This window comes from Suillus subaureus, assembly GCF_016647635.1.
Source record: "Suillus subaureus strain MN1 chromosome Unknown BJ212scaffold_170, whole genome shotgun sequence".
Lineage (NCBI taxonomy): Eukaryota > Fungi > Basidiomycota > Agaricomycetes > Boletales > Suillaceae > Suillus > Suillus subaureus.
In genome coordinates this window covers 1-20,727 of record NW_024538726.1, presented here as the reverse complement: position 1 = coordinate 20,727, position 20,727 = coordinate 1, and the positions used below count along the sequence as shown (strand labels likewise).

General features: G+C 43.0%; 3 protein-coding genes across 3 annotated transcripts; all 3 read right to left on the bottom strand.

Moving 5' to 3' along the window:
* Positions 1 to 1,587: 1,587 nt before the first annotated feature.
* Positions 1,588 to 1,776, bottom strand: BJ212DRAFT_1288789 (uncharacterized protein; the record flags this gene model as incomplete). The annotated part of the gene is made up of 1 exon (XM_041332044.1): positions 1,588 to 1,776. One exon carries the CDS (start codon positions 1,774 to 1,776, stop codon positions 1,588 to 1,590), a length of 189 nt encoding a protein of 62 aa, XP_041185620.1.
* A 5,824-nt stretch (positions 1,777 to 7,600) lies between these two features.
* Positions 7,601 to 7,848, bottom strand: BJ212DRAFT_1488589 (uncharacterized protein; the record flags this gene model as incomplete). Its single annotated transcript, XM_041341372.1, has 2 exons — positions 7,601 to 7,714; positions 7,771 to 7,848. 2 exons carry the CDS (start codon positions 7,846 to 7,848, stop codon positions 7,601 to 7,603), a joined length of 192 nt encoding a protein of 63 aa, XP_041185619.1.
* Positions 7,849 to 10,562: 2,714 nt separating this feature from the next.
* BJ212DRAFT_1252078 (uncharacterized protein) lies at positions 10,563 to 10,757 on the bottom strand (the record flags this gene model as incomplete). Its single annotated transcript, XM_041329720.1, has 1 exon — positions 10,563 to 10,757. A coding segment is annotated over one exon (195 nt), but the record flags the coding sequence as incomplete, so codon positions are not given.
* Between the last annotated feature and the right edge of the window lie 9,970 nt (positions 10,758 to 20,727).

Genomic DNA, 20,727 nt, shown 5'->3' with positions numbered 1-20,727 from the left:
TGATATGAGTTGAGGGAACTTAGGTCTGGAAGATGGAATAAGCAGAACTAATGTGATATTTGAACTGAGGTGTTATAGTGATGTACAGGAGGTTATATGCTCTAGGTAACTAATAGAATGGTCAGTAAGCAGAGTCTGAGGCTATGTATGAAGCATATGAAAAGTCTATTGGTAAGTCAGCCTGAGCAAAGAAAATGAAACCAGAAATGAAATAGAGGTAACAGATCAGTAATCAGGGCAGAAGAGTATACAACCAGATAGCCAGTACAGGAGAAAGTCTAAATGGAGATGAGCACTGGTTCTGGGTTCAGAAATGAAGGATAGACATGGATGGGAATTAGGTGTGGATTGGATCTGAGATCTGGATCTGAAGATCCAGACATGTAGAATATGACAGGTCTGCCATTTCAAAAGGTGTGCCCTGGCATACTTGAATTGCCTGCTACTGACTGAATAGCATTGACATGATCCATGAACTGTACACTGTTTCAAATGAAAATAAGGGAGCATGAGAAGGGATATTGATGTTAACATCAAGATGTAAGAGAAGTGCAATAAGAGGGCAGGTGGGATGATCCCAAGCAGTGACACTGATGTCCACACTATTGATACCCATCATCTTGGTCCAAGGAATATGAAAGGACAGCTGACATACATTGTGAGAGTCTTGTATGGCAATGAGAAGAACATAGCAGGAGATGTGTTTGATGGTGTCAAAGGTATTTGGACTAGGAATTAGAAGCTCACCAAGACTTGAGATGGTGTTAGAATGTGGAATAGTATGGAAAGGGATTAATGGTCCTACCAACAACAAGACCAAAAGGCTATGCAAGCAATAGCAAACACCACTATGTTGAACAAGTTTGATAAATTGAGGCCCTGTCCCAATTGGACAAGAGCATCTAGTGTGACTAGAAGACATTGGGCCTATTTTGAGTTGGGAGGGACTAGATGCATGAGGCTGCACTTCACATGATGCAAAAGAGGGGAGTTGGAGCCATTCCATGGTACACCATTGACAACATGCCAAAAATGTAGGCCAGAGAGTCAATTGCTGGTGGTGCTGTCAGAAATGAAGCCCACAGAATGAAGGTGGATGATAAATTCACAGACACTGGCATGTGTTGAGTCTCTGGGATAAGATATTTGTTAGAGTATTGGGTGAAGTGAAGAAGTCCTGCACCATAGTTGCTTCAGGTGTTCTCATCAAGGGAGTGAATGAGGATGAAGAACATTTTGAGGATGTCTGACTTGGGGAAGGGTTGTTCTATGTGGCTCATGTTGAGAATTGGAACCATGAGGGGTGGTCCAGAGGAAGACACATTCACTGGCAAATACATGTGGATGATGAGCTGAGGGAATGATGGAGGCATCTTTGTGAGGTTTATGTAGAATTCTTATTCATCTGTCAGAATGCTGCAGCTTTGCGGACTTTAACAGAGTCTAAACACCAAGGGTCATCTGGGATGTTAAAAATGAACTCAAGCTCAGGATTGGGATTAAATTCCATAGGTGATAAAGGGAGAGAGTTTTTTTAGGGATAGGAATCCAAAAAGGTAGACAGGATGAAGGTCCTGGGAGGATGCCTCATGAAATAGGGTCTGCTAAGTTGATACTGGTGTGAACATATATAAGAGATATTGAGAGATCTACCACACAAAGTGTAGCTTCTGTGCATTTAATACATGTGTTGGAGGTGAGGTTCAAACAATGGCCTTTATGGAAGGCACTGATGGCACCTTTGTTATCACTGTGAATGAGTATGTATATCAGCATTGAAAATGCCAAAGGAGGAAGTGACTGCAACAGTGAATTCAATTACAATGATCTCTAGCCACCTGATGTCATGCCAAATTGAGTCATGCCAACCATCTGAAGTAGTCCATGCCTCCCAGAGTCTGTTACAGTGGATGCATTGACCCAAATATTGTAATCCTGAGTGGGTGTCATATGCCATTCCGGACTCTCAACTCTAAATCCACTTCTCTGGATATCCGGATCTCAAATGATCTGATCTATCTTTATCTCCCTTCCAGAATCCAAACCCTATATCAGTGCACAACCCCATTTAGACTGCCCCTGTCTCCAGACTCTGGTTAACCATGTTTCCCTTTTGATTATTGATCCATTACATACATTTCATTTCCAGTGTTCATTATTTGTGATCCATCCTACTTACTAATATACTCTGCATATGCTTCGTACATAGCCTTTATGTTTGCTGACTGATTCCTATATGATACCTACAGTATATAAACCTCCTGTAACTCTTGGAAATACTCCAGTTCGAATATCATCTTAGTTCCTGCTCATTCCTGTGTCCTCTGGACTTGAGATAAGTCTCTTGTCATATTCCAAGTCTTAGGATTGCATCCTAGACTACATTTCTGACTCTACCTTAAGGGTAGTCCATCCTCTGTTAGTTTCTAGTCTGGACTTCGTCCAGATTAGTCTTATCCACTTGCCCAGGTAATATCCGGACGTCCGTCAGATTTATCTCACATTTCAGATCCGGACGTCTGTTATCCGCCCTAGTCAAATCCCGGAAACTCCAGATGACTGTTCTAGCCCCTGGAAATTAAGGGCACATACTTGGGAAAGGGGCACAGTGTATGAGCTGAGGCCAAGCCCTTGTGATCTGACCCCCTTGAGCACGTGACCTTAACAGTGGGAGGTCTTGAGGAGAGAAGGTAAGGACTATGGTTGTACTTGAGTAGATTTGTCATATCTGCATATCTGGATCTCAGATCCAACCCTTATCTCATCTCAGATCCACATCTTATCTCCCTCCAACATCTCGTCATTCAATCTGTCCACTCATCCAGTCCAGTCCACAACTCATCTGAATCCACAACCAGTGCTCGTCTCCTTTCAGTAACCCCCTAACTCTGGTATTTCGGTTATCTGTATATCTGTCCTGCTCCCTGATCCACTACCTATGTTTCATTTCCATTTCATGATTTGTGATCCATTTCTACTTACCAATAGACTATCCACATGCTTTGTACATAGCCTTGGACTCTGCTGATTGATCATTCCATTAGATACCTATAGTATATAACCTCCTGTAACTTTCTGTAGTACCTCAGTTCGAATATCATCTTAGTTCTACTCATTCCCATCCTCCAGACTTGAGCATCTCTACTCTTGTCACCCTCTGAGACTTAAGATTGATTCCTATAGTCTATCCGTATCTGCCTCTGTCTCCAACAGTCTATTACTGTTAGTTTCTAGTCTGGACTCGTCCATATTAGCCCTACGATACCTATCCCGCATCCAGAAGTCATCCGGATCTGTTACGATACTTGTCCAATCTTGTGGACATGTTAGTCTTGCCTTCCTGAAATAAGGGGCAATACTCAGGTAAGGGGCACAGCACACGGGCTGAGGCTGAAGCCCTTTGGATCCAGTTATCCTTTGAGTATGACCTTAACAAGATTGAGCCACCACTTAAGGTCAGATCTAACCAATTTCTGCATATAGTGAGGGATGAAGTCCACAGGAAAGTCTGCAATCTACTGGTATAGTGCAGATAGGTAAGAGCAGCTGTGCAGGAACACAAAAGCACAGCAAGTAAAAGTGCCACTGATCTTTTCAGCTGCTTTCTTGGGAACCTAGCAAGAGGAGTAGGAAGGAATCAAGGTGATGGATATATTTGAGATGTTTCATCTCTGGAAGAGCAATAGTGCAAGCAGGAAAATCAAAATATAACCAACATAGACCTGTACATTAGCAAAGTCAGATCCTTTGCTTTTGTGCCAGGGTATGTTGATAGGACCAATATAGTTCTTGGCTGATTTGATATTGTAGTGGTACCAAAAGAGAACACTGTTGGAGATACCAACAAAAGGTCCATCTGGGTCTGAAACTCAGACAATGAGGAAATTGTTGACCCATTTCCATGTGAGACCAATGTCCATATGGTTCCAGATGTCCAGTAGCATTGGCCCCTTCCTCTTGGATACCAGCTGCAGAGAATGTGCCAAAAGGGAGGTTATGATCTATATAGAAGAGATCATGGAAATGCACCACCAAGTAGCATTGTTATGAACTAGGATAGTTCTAACACTAGACAACTCAATAAGAGTTAGGACCTCTAGTGAGAATCAATACATCTTGCATATGCAAGATATTCAGCTTAAGACAAGATGAAGAGAGTGTCTCTAACTTGAGATAAGATTCAGACAACTTAGAATTGGAGGTTCTAAGTAAAGGAAGTTCCAGGTAAAACCTAGTAAGATTAAAGTGAGGAAATACAAGCAGTAACTATGTGCTTAAATAGGTCATATAGTGTATACAGATTGAGATGAGATAGGTAAGTACAAAGTACAAGAAGGGAAGGCATAGCAATGTGTAAGCTATGATGTAAATGAGGCACATCATCAATGATGTATGAGACACATAGACAAATCATCTAATGGCAGCAAGATGTGACACACAACATAATACAAGTATTGTAAGCAAAGGCAATGGTAAGCAAAAAGGAGAAAATAAGTAGGGGTGCACAATGACTGTAACAGCATTTGTGATCCAGAAGGATTGAGATTGTGTGATAGGTACTCTCTAGATGTTAGAGAGACTGCTTGAGTGCATGGATGAGCAGATGTAACCTGTGACAAGGTAAGCAAAGATGCTTGAAAGGAAGGATTAATGGAGGATCAGGAGTAGAAGGTGAGCATTTGGATTGCTCAAAAGGACTGCTGTGAGTGGTGGCATTTGTGAATAGATCAGAGGGGATCTGGGAGAGAATGGTATATATCTGGACTGCCCAGACAATGCACTCCTCAGCAATTTTGTTGTGAGGTCATATAGAGAATGGTAGTGGAATGGGGGAGTGCATGAGAAGAAAGGAAATGAAGGGAGGACTGTCATATCCCACAATCTGGACTCACATTTCATCATATTCCCATGCCTTCTGAGCCTATGTCCAGACCCCACCTCATATCCAACTCATTCCAAATTCTCCCTCCACTGTCTGCTCTACACCTCAGCAAGATCAGCTCCACTATGGAATTACCCCTGAGCTCCGGACCATCAGATCTCCACTGCTAGCCTGATCTGTGCACCCCTATCCTGTCCACCATGTGCACCTTCCCACTAGCAGGACATCTAGACTTTATCTCATCTTGGATTCTGGACTATATCCATCTCCTCATATCCTGGTCCTGTATCCATCTCATCTTCCAGATCCTCAGATCTCTGGACCTCTGGATATTGACTGTACAGTATAGGACCAGTCCTTTGCCCACCCCCACTCCTTTACCCACCTCAGGCAAAATTTATTATTTCTTCATTTTTTCATATTAACATATAGGAAGATAGTAAAGATGAGGCCTCAATGGACGTTTGTATAGCATATGATGAAGAATTGATGTCCACAATGTTGTGCATGACACAAATCAGTTGATTTTTCCATCCTGAATGAATTTTGTTGAAAGCCATAGTATATCAATGATTTTTTTTGAGAAAAAGTGGCTGGTACAATACAATGTATATACTTTGAACATCATTTTCACCTGCAACATATTTGTGAATACCTCCTTTGTTCCTTCTATAAAGTACATAGATTGAACAATGGTAGTTTTCAAAGGTCTTATCTTGGGGAGCTGGTCACACATAGTTCTCAAACTATTCAACTCTCGAACTCTAAACTTAATCACACAGCATATTACTGACAAGTGGCAAAGCCATGGTAGGATGAGCAAAATCTAATACAAAAAAGGCAGATTCTACAAGAAGAACATGATATGATTATGGCCTGAGCAGTGGCCATTTACCAGGCTAAGCTTGAAAAGGAACCTACAGAGGAGAAAAAAGGAAGATGAATGGTTTGCCAGGAAGTCAAGAAGGCATATTTCACAGAGACAGGAAGAGTCATAAAACTCAGTGATAGGACACTTGCAAATCTGGCAAAAGGTGGTAGGAGGCTCAGTGACTTAAATGCAGAGAAAGGTTGGCTCATCCCAGAGAAGACAGAGAGAGTAATAGAGTATTCCATTGAGATAGCACATCAAGGATTCCCACTCAGCCACAAATGACTCAAGGAACACATTGATGAGATTCTGCATGCTCGACTTGGTGGTAAATTTCCTAAAACAGGTGTTGGCAAAAACTGGACAGATCATTTCATGGAGAAGCATTCAAACAGGTTGGGCACCTACTATGTTTGAGGTCTTGATAGTGCCTATGGCCATGCTGTTAACCCTGCCACAAAAGAGGCATATTTTAGTCTTCTGCATGATACTTTGTCTAAAGGAGATGGTGGAAAACCAATCAAGCCCCATTGCATTTGGGCATTTGATGAGTCTGGTTTCCAAGGAGCTGATGAGGGAAAGGAACAAGTGATAGGAGCAAGTGGTGCCCATACCATATATGAGCAACAAAGTGGGAGCAAGGAGCTGACAACTGTCATTGTCAGTATCTGTGCTGATGGAGAGACAGCACCACCTTGTGTTATCTTCAAAGGAAAAGGTTATCACATGAACTGGTGTCAAGAAAACCCTGCTAATGCATCATAAGCACTCTTGGCCATTGGTCCTACTAGTGATCCTACTAAAACAGTCCTTTAGCCTTGGATATTCTGCAAAAGGATGGACTGATGGCAAGCTTGGACTACTCTGGATCCAACACTTTGATAAACATACTTGAGGCAAAGCCAAAGGCTCTGCATGACTTCCCCTGGTTGATGGTCACTTGTCTCACTACACACGAGCTTTCTTAGAACATGCATGCACACATAACATTCATGTCTTGTGCTACCCATTGTAGAGACTTGCACCTCTATATCACTGCTATAGGATGATATACCACTCCTTCCCACTGATACTCCAGTCCTGATCCTCAGGATAAGTCACTTGTGCTATCATGCAGCTGCTGCACGCATGCAAATGCACTTGCATGTCCTGTGTGCCTGCTCTAGGTCCTCCACTCCAGTCCATCCACCCATCCATGTCCTCACTAAAGTCCACTGGTGCATTTTTATTGTATTCTTATCACTCTGACATATCTTCTGGACTGATTATGGCACTATAAATGCACACACACATGCTTAAGTGCCATTACATACAGATATCGCTACCTACTTACTTCACTTCCATGCTACAAGCGACGCCTAGCACTCAATATAGAGAAGGGACTTATAGTTTTTTAGAAATATGATCCTAGCACTCCCCATCTCTGTGTATTAGCAGTAGTTTGCACATTAGAGAAAGTTGAAAGCTCCCAAAAGTCGGAATTTGTATGCTACCTGCTTAGACACGATCACTTTGTGCCAGTTTGATTCCTTCTTCACTGGATTTAGTTTCCAGATAGCTCTTGCCTCTATGCTTTAGACCCCCATTGCACATGCTGTGTTTCGACATGCATGCTCTTACTTCCTATCGCCCCAGTGCACTTTCGCACACACCTTGACCACGCTTCTCCCAGCATTTGCGCTTCACATATCCTCTAGTGCCCATTTGGTTTCAGAGTCTCCCTCAGTCATCTCAAGGACTCTCTCTCAGTAGCTGTCCTTTAGGCTGAGTTCTGTCTCACATCCAGGTCTTGCTGTAGAGTTCCCCTAGTAGCAGTCTGTTTCTCCTATAGTCCAAAGTCCTCACCTTCACCATCTCATAGCACCCATATTTACCAGGGTCTTGACATTGTTGTCTTCAGCAGGCTGAAAGCTTGCTGGGCAGAGGAGAAAGCCCAATGGCAAAGGGAACATGGTGAAGAGCTTTCAAAGCAAAACTGTTTAGCTATCTATGGACATGCTCACAACCATGCACTCACAACAGAGCTTATCAAAGCTGCATTCAAGAAGACAGGGGTCCACCCTTTCAATCCAGATGTTGTTATGGAGGAAGTCATGGTGCCAAATCAAGAGACATCATGTCATGGTCACCTGCCACTTGTTCAGACGACACCAGTCTACATTGTGTCTCAATTGATTCAGAGGGCAACTGAAGTGCTATCTAGTCCAGCATGACCTGAGTCAGGCCTGAACCAATATTCATAATCTGCACAAATGGCAGTCAATAGCTTAGTGACAACATCTGCAGCATTCCTGTTTACCTTGAGTCCTATCTGCTTGACATCTGAAATACCTATGTACATGCCACAGACAGTATCGCCACTGCAGTACAAATGGTATGGGGAATTTTTAAACCATCCTGCCATGACCACAGCAGAGCACAAACTCCAAGTTGCCTTGCTGGAGTCAGAGCAATTGTTAGGCTCGCATGCTCAAGGGGGTCAGATCACAAGGGCTTGGCCTCAGCTCATACGCTGTGCCCCTTTCCCGAGTATGTGCCCTTAATTTCCGGGGGCTAGAACAGTCATCCAGAGTTTCCAGGATTTGACTAGGGCAGATAATGGATGTCTGGATGTTACCTGGGCAAGCGGATAAGACTAATCCGGACGAAGTCCAGACTAGAAACTAACAGAGGATGGACTACCCTTAAGGTAGAGTCAGAAATGTAGTCTAGGATGCAATCCTAAGACTTGGAATATGACAAGAGACTTATCTCAAGTCTGGAGGAACAGGAATGAGCAGGAACTAAGATGATATTCGAACTGGAGTATTTCCAAGAGTTACAGGAGGTTTATATACTGTAGGTATCATATAGGAATCAGTCAGCAAACATAAAGGCTATGTATGAAGCATATGCAAAGTCTATTAGTAAGTAGGATGGATCACAAATAATGAACACCAGAAATGAAATGTATGTAATGGATCAATAATCAAAAGGGAAACATGGTTAACTGGAGTCCGGAGACAGGGGCAGTCTAAATGGAGTTGGGCGCTGATATAGGGTTTGGATTCTGGAAGGGAGATAAAGATAGATCAGATCATTTGAGATCCGGATCTTGGATCTGGATATCCGGAGAAGCAGATTTAGAGTTGAGAGTCTAGAAGACAGCAATGCAAGGAGGAATCTAAGTGTCAAATGATTGGCTTACAGGCAGCATCAGTCCTACAGGTCAGATACTGTGATCAAGTACATGGTCAGCTTGCAGTGCAGGAAGAAAAAGCAGGGAGGAGAAAGGGTACAAGGCTCATCAGTGATGGCTTACCTCATATGCTCACTGGTGATGTCTTCATGGCACAGGCTATCACACAAAAATGCCATGGAGGCAGAAGCCAGAGAAAAAGAGATCAGGGCCAAGAGAAGAGCAGAACATTCTGAAGAGCTCGCACATTGGAAAACAGAGGAGATAGAGCGGAAAGAACAAAACCAAGCAACAAGAGCAATTTTTGAGACACAGAAGGCTGAGTGAGAAGCAGAATGAGATTTGGCAAAGTTGGAGAAATGGAGACCACAGTGGAACAAACTGAAGATGGGAGCAATCAAGAAACCTGTGTCAAGGCCAGAGTGAGCAAGAAGATGATGGGGAAGAAGATGATTAATCTCACAAGTGTGTTTAATCTTATCATTGCCTTTTGGATTACAAATTTATGGTGTTGCATGATGTGACATCTAAATCGAGGTGGGCAAAGGACTGGTAAAGTCAAAGATAATGCTGTTTTCAATGATCTTGCTACAACATACTAACATCGTCATTGATAGCTCTCAAAAAATTATCATAGTATTTACATGTGCATTGGAATATTACTGTCTACTACAATTTTCGAAAGAATGAGTTATTATGAAGTGGGATGCATTTCAAAATGTGGTGGGCAAAGGACTGGTCCTATACTGTAACTATCTCCAGACCTATTCCCACCTTCTGTCTGATATCCTGTACCTATCCCCTTTCAGACATCTCTGGCTTTCCAGCTTTTGGTTACCTCTTGTTCCATCTTGCTTATTGATCCTTGTATGAGTCTTCATCTCTGAGTTCATTACTTATGTTCCATATTACTTACTAATGTGTTTACACATGCTCATACATAGCCTTACTCCTTTGCTTACTGATCCTCTCAGATATCCTCTAGTATATAATCCCTGTACATACTCCTGTGGTTTCCTCAGTTTGGATATCAACTTAGACTTACCCAATCTTCTCTTGGACTTTGGTCCACCTAAGTTCTGTCCTATCCATCAGGCCTAGGGATTGATTCTCTAGGCCAGAGCTTTGCCTTTCCGGCACTTACCCTCTTTCCAGACTTAGGTCCAATTCCTGTCTCTCCAACTCTACCTCAGAGTAGTCTACCTCTGTTTGTTTCTACATTGGACTTTGTCCAATGTAGCCCCTATGTCCTCTGTACCCCTGGACATCCTGTGTCCTGTAGAAGTATTACCTAAGGGTCTCTATATTCCCTTTGCAGTGGGAACTCTCCTGAGCACTTCCTACATTCCTCCAGAACTCTCCTGTGCTCCTCTGGACATTTCCTACACTTCTCCAGAAGTCCTCTGGACTTCATTAGACCATCATTGGGCTTCATCTGAAATGAATAGCACAAACTCAGCTAAGGGGCACAGCATACAAGCTGAGGCCAAGCCCCTCAGAATCAGTCCCTCTTTCTGCTTTGAGCAAACCAGTTCTTAACAAGGATGTACAAAGGAGGTGACTTGTTCTGCTGTGCCCCAGCAAGTGGAAAAATCTTTCACATTGATCCTGCAACCTGGAGCACCTCTATAGGAGAGATTATGGCAGACATCAAACTTGGGAGGATCACCTGGTGTCCCATCTTTGAAGGCCACCTGAAGTGGCAAGGAATGAAAGGGGCTGATTTTGGATTCTAGTTCTTCTTGTGAGAAAGGTCCACTGAAATAACCTTGGGCAAGCTCAGAGTCAATGTACTCCTTGATGATGTGTTCATGTTCATTAGCACTGGAGAGAGTAAGAGGTGCATAAGTAGAGTGAATGAGGTTGAGATAACTGAGGGGAAGCCATGCTTGATTTTGAATGCAAGTTCTGGGTAGTCCTCAAGAAGGTTAGCATTGTACAAGAAGATATTGAGATTATCTGCTGAATAAGACATAATGATTTTGGAGAAGTCTGCATCTGCATCAAAAGGTGTTTGAGTAATACTAAGATTATCTAAGTACAATATATGATAGGGAGCTGCAGTATTAGGAATAGGATCTGTTGTAGAGAATAAGATTCCTCCAGGCATATATCACACATATTTTGACTTATGATGATTAGTATAGTGTGCAACTTACTATCTATGACTTTCCTGCAAAATGCGCCAGAGGTGCAACACTTTCCTGCACTATGTGATGCATTCCCATGCATGTACCTTGTGTGCTCTTCCCACACTTGGTCACCCTATGTTGTGCAACATCCTGGAGTATCTATCCATTGTCCAACCAGTTCCCTGGTGCATCCTTTCATGTTTATTTTCATATCAGACCATTCCTGGTATCATATGATATATTATTCTATCATGGACCCTTACCTTGCCTCACTTACATACATACAGTGCTCCTTGTTCACTTCCGAGCCCTGGGAGTGCACCTAGGCACAGCCTACCTGTTGCCTAGGAAGTTTTCAGTAAGTGACTACCACTACCTACTACCATCATCATCTAGCAGTCAGAATCTATCATCTTCAGCCAGCATGCATCAGTCATCACCCTAGCCTTCAGTAGCAGTCTATCACCATCAGTCTCCACTCAGCAGTCCCAGTTTATGTCTTTATACATTCTACCAGTCTTTCATATGTCTGTGCATAGCATGTGCCTTATTCCCATGCTTTATGCTCCATATTCCTACACACACTTTCATCATGCTTCACCAGAGTTGACCTGGTGTCACTTTGTGGATACTTGCTTTCTTTGCTTCCCTTAAGGGTTGAACACATCACTTGGTACACTTTGATCAACACATAGAGAGTTAGTGGCTTTTCTCTCACCCCAGAGTGAGAGCCATCTTTCTTTCTTCCGCTCTGCAAGCCAGCAGAGTTGTTGAACCTTCACTGTGGCCCACCAAGAAAAGAGAATTGAGAGTGGATCAAGCTGCCAAACATTTGTGACTGCAGGCACCATGCTCTGTAGATCCACAGAGAGAGCAGGTGTGGATCTCACCTCCTTTGTGGGTGCATTTGGTACAAACTTGTTTGTTGTTATAGAAGATGTTAAAGTCGATGTAGTATCTAATGTCTGCATTGACTCATTGGACTAACTGCTTGTTGACAACCTTTAAGTGTGTGGACAAACTTGATAATGACAAATTAGGACAATTAGGGAAGGTGTGACCAAGTTGTGCACATGCAAGACAGAAGGGGGAGGCATTCTGGACTGTTAGATTTGTTTGGGGCCTAAAAAGACTTATCAGAATTTTAAGTCTTCCAAAAGGAAGAATCCCAGGAAGGGTAGGGTTCGTGATGATGACTCTTGAGATCAGTCATTGCATCACTAATGGCCTTTAGGAATTCCTTCCTGGTAACATAACCTTTAATATCTTTCAATTGATGGAAGTACTTAACTTTATCAAAAGTCTGAGAATCAGCCACATATGAGGCTTGTTGTTCAATGTTGAATGTGAGGATGGCCATCCAATTGTCTGTGAAGTCAGGGTTTTTACATAAAATATTGTAATGGTTAGCCCAGTGAGTGTGAATATTGGGAGAGGTATGTTCCTGAAGGAAATGGAGGTAATGTGCCCAAGCCTTGTGCCATTCAGGAATGCTGATGTTAGATTTTGCAGTGAATTGTGAGATGTCAAGAAGATGGCATTTTGTGGGAGTGGAGCCTTGGTGAGAGGGGTAAAAAGTGATAAACTTGAGGATGGATGATTTAAGGAAAAGATGTCTCATAATCTTATATGTGAGTAGTGAGAAGGGGATATGCTGATTGTTCCTGGCTAACTCTAAAATGTATGTGTGAATGCTGTAAACATCTCTAATGGAATGAGAAGATGGGGTTGATCATTCTTTAGCAATATCAAATATGAGGGAAGATGATATGTTCATATTAGTAGTAGTAGTAGTAGTAGGTGCAGAGGGAATTAAGGCTGCATTCATAGAGTTTTGGAATGATAGTTACTTGGAGGGAGACAATTTTTGAAAGGCAGTAAGCATGCTAGACAGATCAATAGTAGTGGTAGTGGGTATGGGGTATTGGGTCTTGGTGAAGAGAAGGGAACAGTAGGTACTTGTAAGAAGACAGACATATTATTAGTAGTGAAAGAGGAAGTATTAGAGGAGGAAGATGATGTGGCTATAACATTATTGGCCAGAGGATGATTAGTAGGGCATTAGTAAAAGAAGGGGGAATGATGAGAAAGGACTTGTCACTTTTCACATTGGTTTCACCTTGATTATGATGTGTTTGATGTTCTTGGTTATTGTTATGATCAAGCTAAGTCTGCAACAAGCAAGTGAGTAATGTAGAACTTGGATTGGGGCTCACATCAAGCCTACTGCAACCAGTGAGTGTTCAATGGTATGAGTTCACAGCAATATCTAGCTGCAAGGGCTACAATCAATTATTGATAATTATGATAGTGAGTCATCAATCATTCTCTTCTCAAGGCTTAAGGTCGTTGGCAGTGACAAGCTCCAATGAAGACACTTGATAAAGAGGAGAGCTTGCTTAGGGCTCAAGCATAAGACAGTATAAACCAAGTAGATTCAAGTTAGAGAATACAAGTGCTACCTGAGAGGTATATATACTGTAGGAAGGGCTCAGGGCAGGTCTGCTGTGTCAGTGGTAAGGGTAAAGGGTGAACGAGTTATGATGAGTCAGAATACTGAAGTAAGTAAGAGGTACTAGTTGAATGGTAAGGGTATAGGTTGTGTGAGTCATGATGAGTCGCAACAAGTCAGAATACCAAAGTAAGTAAGAGATACCAGTTGGGCAGTGTAGGGATTTCATATTCTGTGGGCTTGTATAGGCAGATATTGCTTAGTGTTATGTTCGCACTTTTGGTGCTTATGTAATCATCATAGTTTTCACCACCTACCAGTACCAGTCTGAGACTGAGCAGTTTTTAGCATGATTTCCTACTCTCTCTGAGCACTGAGTCTAGTCCAGAAACCCTTTAGGGTTGAATAGCAGCTAGGCATAGCACATTTAGCCCAACATTAGAAGTCTACTTTCCAGTTCTCTTCTTGTTGTGTTTCCCACAGCAGTAAGGGCATAGGGTCAGTGAGTCATTGGACAAGCCAACGAAGTGGTACAACCATCAAGAGTGATCAGTGAAATTAACAAGAAATGAAAGGAACAAGTCAGAAAGGGAAATAGGGGCAATTGCCCAAAAGTGGAAGGTCCAGTGAGGTGTGAAAGGAGAAGGAAAATGAATAGGGGCTAAACAAGCAGATGTTCTTGTAACAGTTATGTGTAGTAATGCTTGCATTCTCAGCAATGATTTGGTCCTGGGTAAGAGAGGTTCTACCAGTAGGAGGATTACTATTGACCATGATGTTAAGTGTATTGTAAGACTGGGGAGAATGGTAGTGGAACAAAAGGAAACAACTAAAAATCAGAGCCAAGTACCAGAAGGTGGTGGTACAAGGCAAAAAGATTCCAAGAATGTTTGGACAGAAGCACACACTATCTATGTCTTAGCACACAGGCCTGCTACTATGAAAGTGCAGGAAATGTCAAAAGGATTTCACATGCAGCTTATAAAACCCTAAATCAATGTGGTGTACTCACAAGCTTGCATACACATTGATCATCCACCTCCCCATGGCTTAGTCATATTCCCATGCCCTGACTCACAATGAAGCAATTACATGAAAACTCACAAACATTGGGACACTTTTTTGAGCCACTGTATGCAACAAGGGCATCTGTCTCTGCATCATTCCAGATTGCCTTTGGAGCCTTCTTGGCCTTTGGCTCTTGAGACATGAGAAATAGTTGGTAGTGGATACAGATGATAATTCCAATTATAATTGGTATGATCTGCCTACACTGCTCCCACAGATTGAGGGTATGAGGCACATGCCACTGGAGGGAGGTCATTGCAGGAGGTCAAGAAGGTTCAAGCTCCATCTCAGCTTGCATCAGGCCCAGACATTTGAAGTTGGCTACTGTGGCTGAACTTCAGTTACTATCAGTTACTGCAACTTCAGACAACCACTTATTTGGACAGTCACATAATGTAACAGAGTAGTAACACAATGTCACATCTGCCAAAAACAAGCACTGCTCAGCATCCAGTAGCTGGCACAGGCAGTCTTTACATGCAGTGTTGTGGCTTTGTAGCATCCATTATTGTTATTAAAATCAATTAAAAAGTGATTTATTGAATATCCATTATCAACTGGTATGAAATTATGAAGGGTGTGGGTACTGTGTAGAATCTTTAGATGATTGCATATGGTATGAATGAGTAAGCAGGTGTTGTGTAAGATCCACAGGACATGCTGGCTAATAAATGTGATTGATATAAGCTTTATGGAGAGGGGGAGTATGTCACATATGCCTCATTGCAGTAAGTGGCTGTGAGACAGGCAGTGATGAGCTAAAGCCAAAATATGGTGCAGGGAGTGACAATAACCATGTAGTATGACTACTACTAGTAGCACTGATGTTAGGTGCAGGGTCCTGGCTGTGCAAGGCATGCCCCAAATGTGTGCAACACTTTTCAGCTCCAAACAATGCAGAAAGTGTGCATTGTCTGCCAGTGCAGGGTGCTCATCAAGATGTCTTGATTTTGTTGGTCAGCAAAGCAATTGTGTCCTTTTTTTGATGGCAAGTCCAAGAGCTTGCATGATAGTGTTTAACTTGTATGAGGAAAGTGAATCTGTGACCTGTGCTGGACCCCTTTGCTCAGAGTTGGGGAATGGGCACTGTTACAAGAGTGTCTGCTTGTTTAGCCCCTATTCATTTTCCCTACTTCTTGCACTTCACTGGACCTTCCACCTTTGGGCAATCACCCCTATTTCCCTTTCTGACTTGTTCCTTTCATTTCTCATTGATTCCACCAATTACTCTTGATGGTCATACCACTTCGTTGGCTCATCCAATGACTCACTGACCCTATGCCCTTACTGCCCAACTGGTACCTCTTACTTACTTTGGTATTCTGACTTGTCATGACTTGTTTCCCCTTTACACTTACTACTCAACTGGTACAGTTACTTACTTTGTGTTATGAACTAGGATAGTTCTAACAACAGATGACTCAATAAGAGTCAGGACCTCTGTTGAGATTCTATGCAAGATGATAAGTCAAGCGTTCAGTATGAGCTAAGTCAGAATGAGTGCTTCTAACTTAAAGTATGGTTCAGACAACAAGAGATTGGAGGTCTCAAGTGAAGGATGTTTCAGGTAAAACCTAGTAAGATTAAAGTGCAGAACTAAAGCATACAAGAGAACTATATATAGTGAACTACAAGTGCTTTAGGGCAGATGTGAGAACAGATGTGAGTCAGAGATAAAGGATGTGTAAGTGATAGCAAGAATAAGTCATCTAGTGATGGCAATGGTGATTGTGATGTAATACAAGGTATGTGTCAGAGATAAGTCTAGCGGTGGCATCATGCGGCTTGTGACATAATACACAGTAAGAGAGAGAAAATGAATAGGGGCGTACATGATTGTAACATTACCCCTCGTTTAGAGACAAAGTGTCATATCCCATATGCCAGATATAGATCCCATCATATTCCCACGCTTTCCAGACCTATTTCCGGACCCCATATCTGATTCATTCCTGGATCCCCTATCCTGTCCACCCTATGCACATTCCATCCAGCAAGACATCCGGACTTTACCTCCTCTTGGATTCCGGACTACATCCACCACCTCACATATCTCAGTCCTGTTTCCGCCCTGCCTTCCAGATCCCCAGATCTCCAGACCTCCGGATATTAACTGTACTATCTCTGGACCTATTCCCACCCTCCATCCAAGATCCTGCACCTATCCCCATTTAGGCACCTCCCCCTTTCCAGTTCTCAGTTATCTCTGTTTCTGTCTTGCTGATTGATCCTTGTACTAGTTTCATCTCCGAGTTCATTTACTTATGTTCCATCTTACTTACCAATGTGTTTCTGCATGCTCATACATAGCCTTACTCCTTTGCTTACTGATCCTCTTGGATAGCCTCTAGTATATAACCCCTGTACAACTACAGTAGAGTCCTCAGTCTGAATATCATCTTAGATCCTGTTCTACTTGCCCAATCTTCTTCTGGACTTCAGTCCATCTGTCTTGTCCTTTTCCATAAGGCCTAGGGATAGATTCCCTAGGCCAGAATTCCGGACCTTCGGATTTGTCCCCTATGTCTCTGTCCCAAGTCTAGGGATTGCTTCCCTAGGCTAGAGTCTTGCCTTTCCAGCACTTACCCTCTTTCCAGACTTAGGTCCACTTCCTGTCCCTCCGACTCTACCTTAGGGTAGTCTACCTCTGTTTGCTTCTACATCAGATGAAGTCTGATGTAGCCCCTATTCCTTCCGGACCTCTGGACCTCCTGTCTTCTGTACCTCCAGACATCCTGTCCCTCATACCTCCAGACCTCCTGTCCTGTGCACCTCCGGGCATCCTGTCCTTCAGATGTCCTGTCCTCCTGTCCTCCTGTCCTCTGGACCTCTGGACATCCTACCCTTCCATTCCATTTCCTATAGAAGTACTACCTTGCAGTGGGAACTCTCCTGAGCACTTCCTGCATTCCTCCGGAACTCTCCCATGCTCCTCCAGATGTTTCCTGCGCTCCTCTGGAAGTCCTCTAGCACTCTCCACCAGAGTAGCCAGCCTCCGGAAGTCCTCTGGACTCCGTCAGACCATCATCAGACTTCCTCTGAAATGAAGGGCACATACTCGGGTAAGGGGCACAGTGTATGAGCTGAGGCCAAGCCCCTCTGAGTCAGTCTCTCTCTCCTTTGAGCATGGTTCTTAACATATACTGATAGTCCTGACAAGGACATAGATCGCCACTTTTCTTTCCAACAAAGAAGAATCTGCTAGCTTGTGGTGACTTCGATTTGAAGATGAATCCTTTCTGTATGTTTTCATCAATGAATGCTTTGACAGTAGTTCGCTCTGCTTCTGACAACAGGTAGACCTTGGACATTTTTGGGACAAAACCAGGTTTAGTGTCAATGCAGTGGTCAATTCTGGGGTGTTCTGGAGGTAACTGATTCAATCTGTCTTTAGCAAAGATGTTGGTGAAGTCATGGTGGTAAGAAGGGACGAGTTCTTCAAATGATTTCTTCTTTTGTTCAAGTCCAGCTGCTAACACAAACTGCTGGGCTTTGTTACTGGTTTTAACGTATTCAGTGGACTGTGACAAGGGTGTGACCATGGGTTTCTGTTCTGCAGCACTGGTACCATCTTTGGTTAACAGGGTGTCCATAGAAATGTTGGTGATGACTTGGAGCTCAGTAGCATTGGTGGGGTATTCAACCAAAAATTCATCATCATCAAGATGATATGTAGTGAGTTCTCGTATGGGCAGTGCATAATCCGAAGTCCAAACATTGTCTTTGGTGTCAAAAGAGTCATCATCATCATCCAGGATGGGGTCTAGGTTAGGTAAAACTGGGGGTACTTCTTCATCTGGGATTTCCTCTATTGTTGCTCGGGGGAGTGGTTCTATTGGTGCGGGTTGCACAGGAGGCGCCTTTGGCAGCACTACAACTGGTGTTTCTTCTTTCTTCAAATGGGAGTTCTTCCACATCTTGTTACGGCAAACCGTAAGTCGACTAGGATAGGCGCGACGATAGGTACTCAATAAGAGTACGCCTAAAGCCGGATCGTGTCCTTACAAATGTAAGGTTCTTTAAGACAAGTTAGAGAGAGTGTCTCCGACTTGAATATCAGTTATCAGACGACTTAAGATTGGGGGTCTTAAGCAAAGGATAGTTCAGGTAAGACCTAGTAGATTAAAGTGAAGTCTACCTAAGTACAGGACCCAGTTTATATAGTAGTAGCCTGCTTTAGGGCAGGTACGTATTTGTCATCAAGACGAGTCAGAGATAAGGAATGAGTCAGCTAGTGACGGCACGTGGTGGTCGTGCTGTAATACAGATATAGACGGATGCTGGTCTAGTGATGGCACAACCTCGTGCGGTCATGACGTAATACAAATGAGTACGAGAAAAGAGATAGGGGGTAACTATCATTGTAACACATCTTGTTGATCGGGGTTTTGATGGTTTCCCAAAAGAGAGGAGGAAGACCGTTCTTCCTTCGTTCAGTGTCAACATCTTCTTCTATTAGATTACTCTTCTTGGTTCAAGAGAGTTCTAGGGTTTTGGCCTTCCACTGAATAACTGGATCCATGGCACACAGCCAGGGGATCCCTAGCAAAATTTGGTCACAATGACTAAGTTTCATGATATTGAACTTTCCAAGCATGGATCATTTGTCAATTTTCACAATGAGGACACAGTAGTGGGTGATTATGCCTCCTTTTGCATAACTTCCATCTGCTGTGGTAACTTGGAATGGTTTCATAAGTTTATGCATTCAAATTTTGTGAAGCTTAACAAAATCCTCGGAGATGAAGGTTCCAGCAGCTCCGGAGTCAATGATGGCGGTCGTTTCAACATTTTTCAGACAGATTTTGGAGATAAGGGAAATGGGAATGTGAAGTTCCTTTCTGATTCCTACACCTTGAACAAGTCTAATAGGTACATTGGAAGATACTGACGTTGATCCAGTCTTCCACATCAAAAATCCTCGTTGATACGGTGGACCTCTTCTTTGTCTTCTTTGGCTGGCTCAGTATGACGTACAGGAGCTTTGCCATTCTTCTTCTTAGGGCAGTTATGGGAGACATGGCCCTTCTGGTGACAGTTGAAACACTTGCCATTCTGGTAGTGTTCGGTCTTCTCTTCCTCAGTGAGATGGTCAACCTCCATAGCATTGGGGTCGCAGTGATCAATAGAGGGTTTGGGAACATAGCATTGACCAGTAGGCTTTGTGGTTGTGTGATTGTTGTTACAGAATATCGCACCATGTTGCCAGTCACTGTCAAGTCTAATTGCAGCTTGGACATACTTGTTGAAGTCCATAGGGACAGTTTCCATCTGATAAATGGTGTTACCAATTCCCTTCTTGAGTCTGTCATTGAAGAACATAATCAGGATGGTGTCTTGCTTTACAGAGGCTTGTGCGGCAAGGGTCCTGAAACTGGCAATATAGGAAGTGAGGTCACCTGTCTGCTTCAGGGTTTGGAGCTTATTCATAGCAGTACCAACAGCATCTGCCAGCACAAACACTTCCTTGAACTTTGCTTCAAAGTTCGTGAAGGTCCCATAAGATTTCATAGCAGAGTTATCTACTTCAGTGTAAAACATTAATGCCCAGCCCATGGCACTATCTTTAGTCATATATGCAAGTGTGGTAATAACTTTTCTCTCGTCAGTGTTGTAAACCGACACATTAACAGTGAAGTATGCTTTCACTGAAAACAACCATCTCAGTGCCTGGTCAGGGCTCCCATCATAGTTGTTGGGTGTTCCAGCTTTGAGCTCAGATGTGGACATAGGAGCAGACATTCTGATACTGGGATGTGCGGAAAGGTTTCAGGGTGGCTGTTCTTCTGGGAATTCATCTACTGATGTAGTTGAATGATGATTTGGTTCTGTGGTTACAGGGGACAGTGTTCATCTCTCTCTGTCTTCTGTGATATCCAGACCTGCAGCCTTGTGATATTCTTCTTTTGGTTCTGTTGGTTCTGTGGGAATGTCGTTTGGATCACTCTCCCACCAATACTTCCTAATTCAAGGGGTCGTCTTGCTTTGAGCTACTGGGGCCTCCCTGGATGGAGAGGTTCAATAAGGACTTTAATCTTTTGTTACGAACTAGGATAGTTCTAATGACAGATGACTTGATAAGAGTCAGGACTTCTGTCGAGATTCTATGCAAGATGATAAGTCAAGTGTTTGGTATAAGCTACA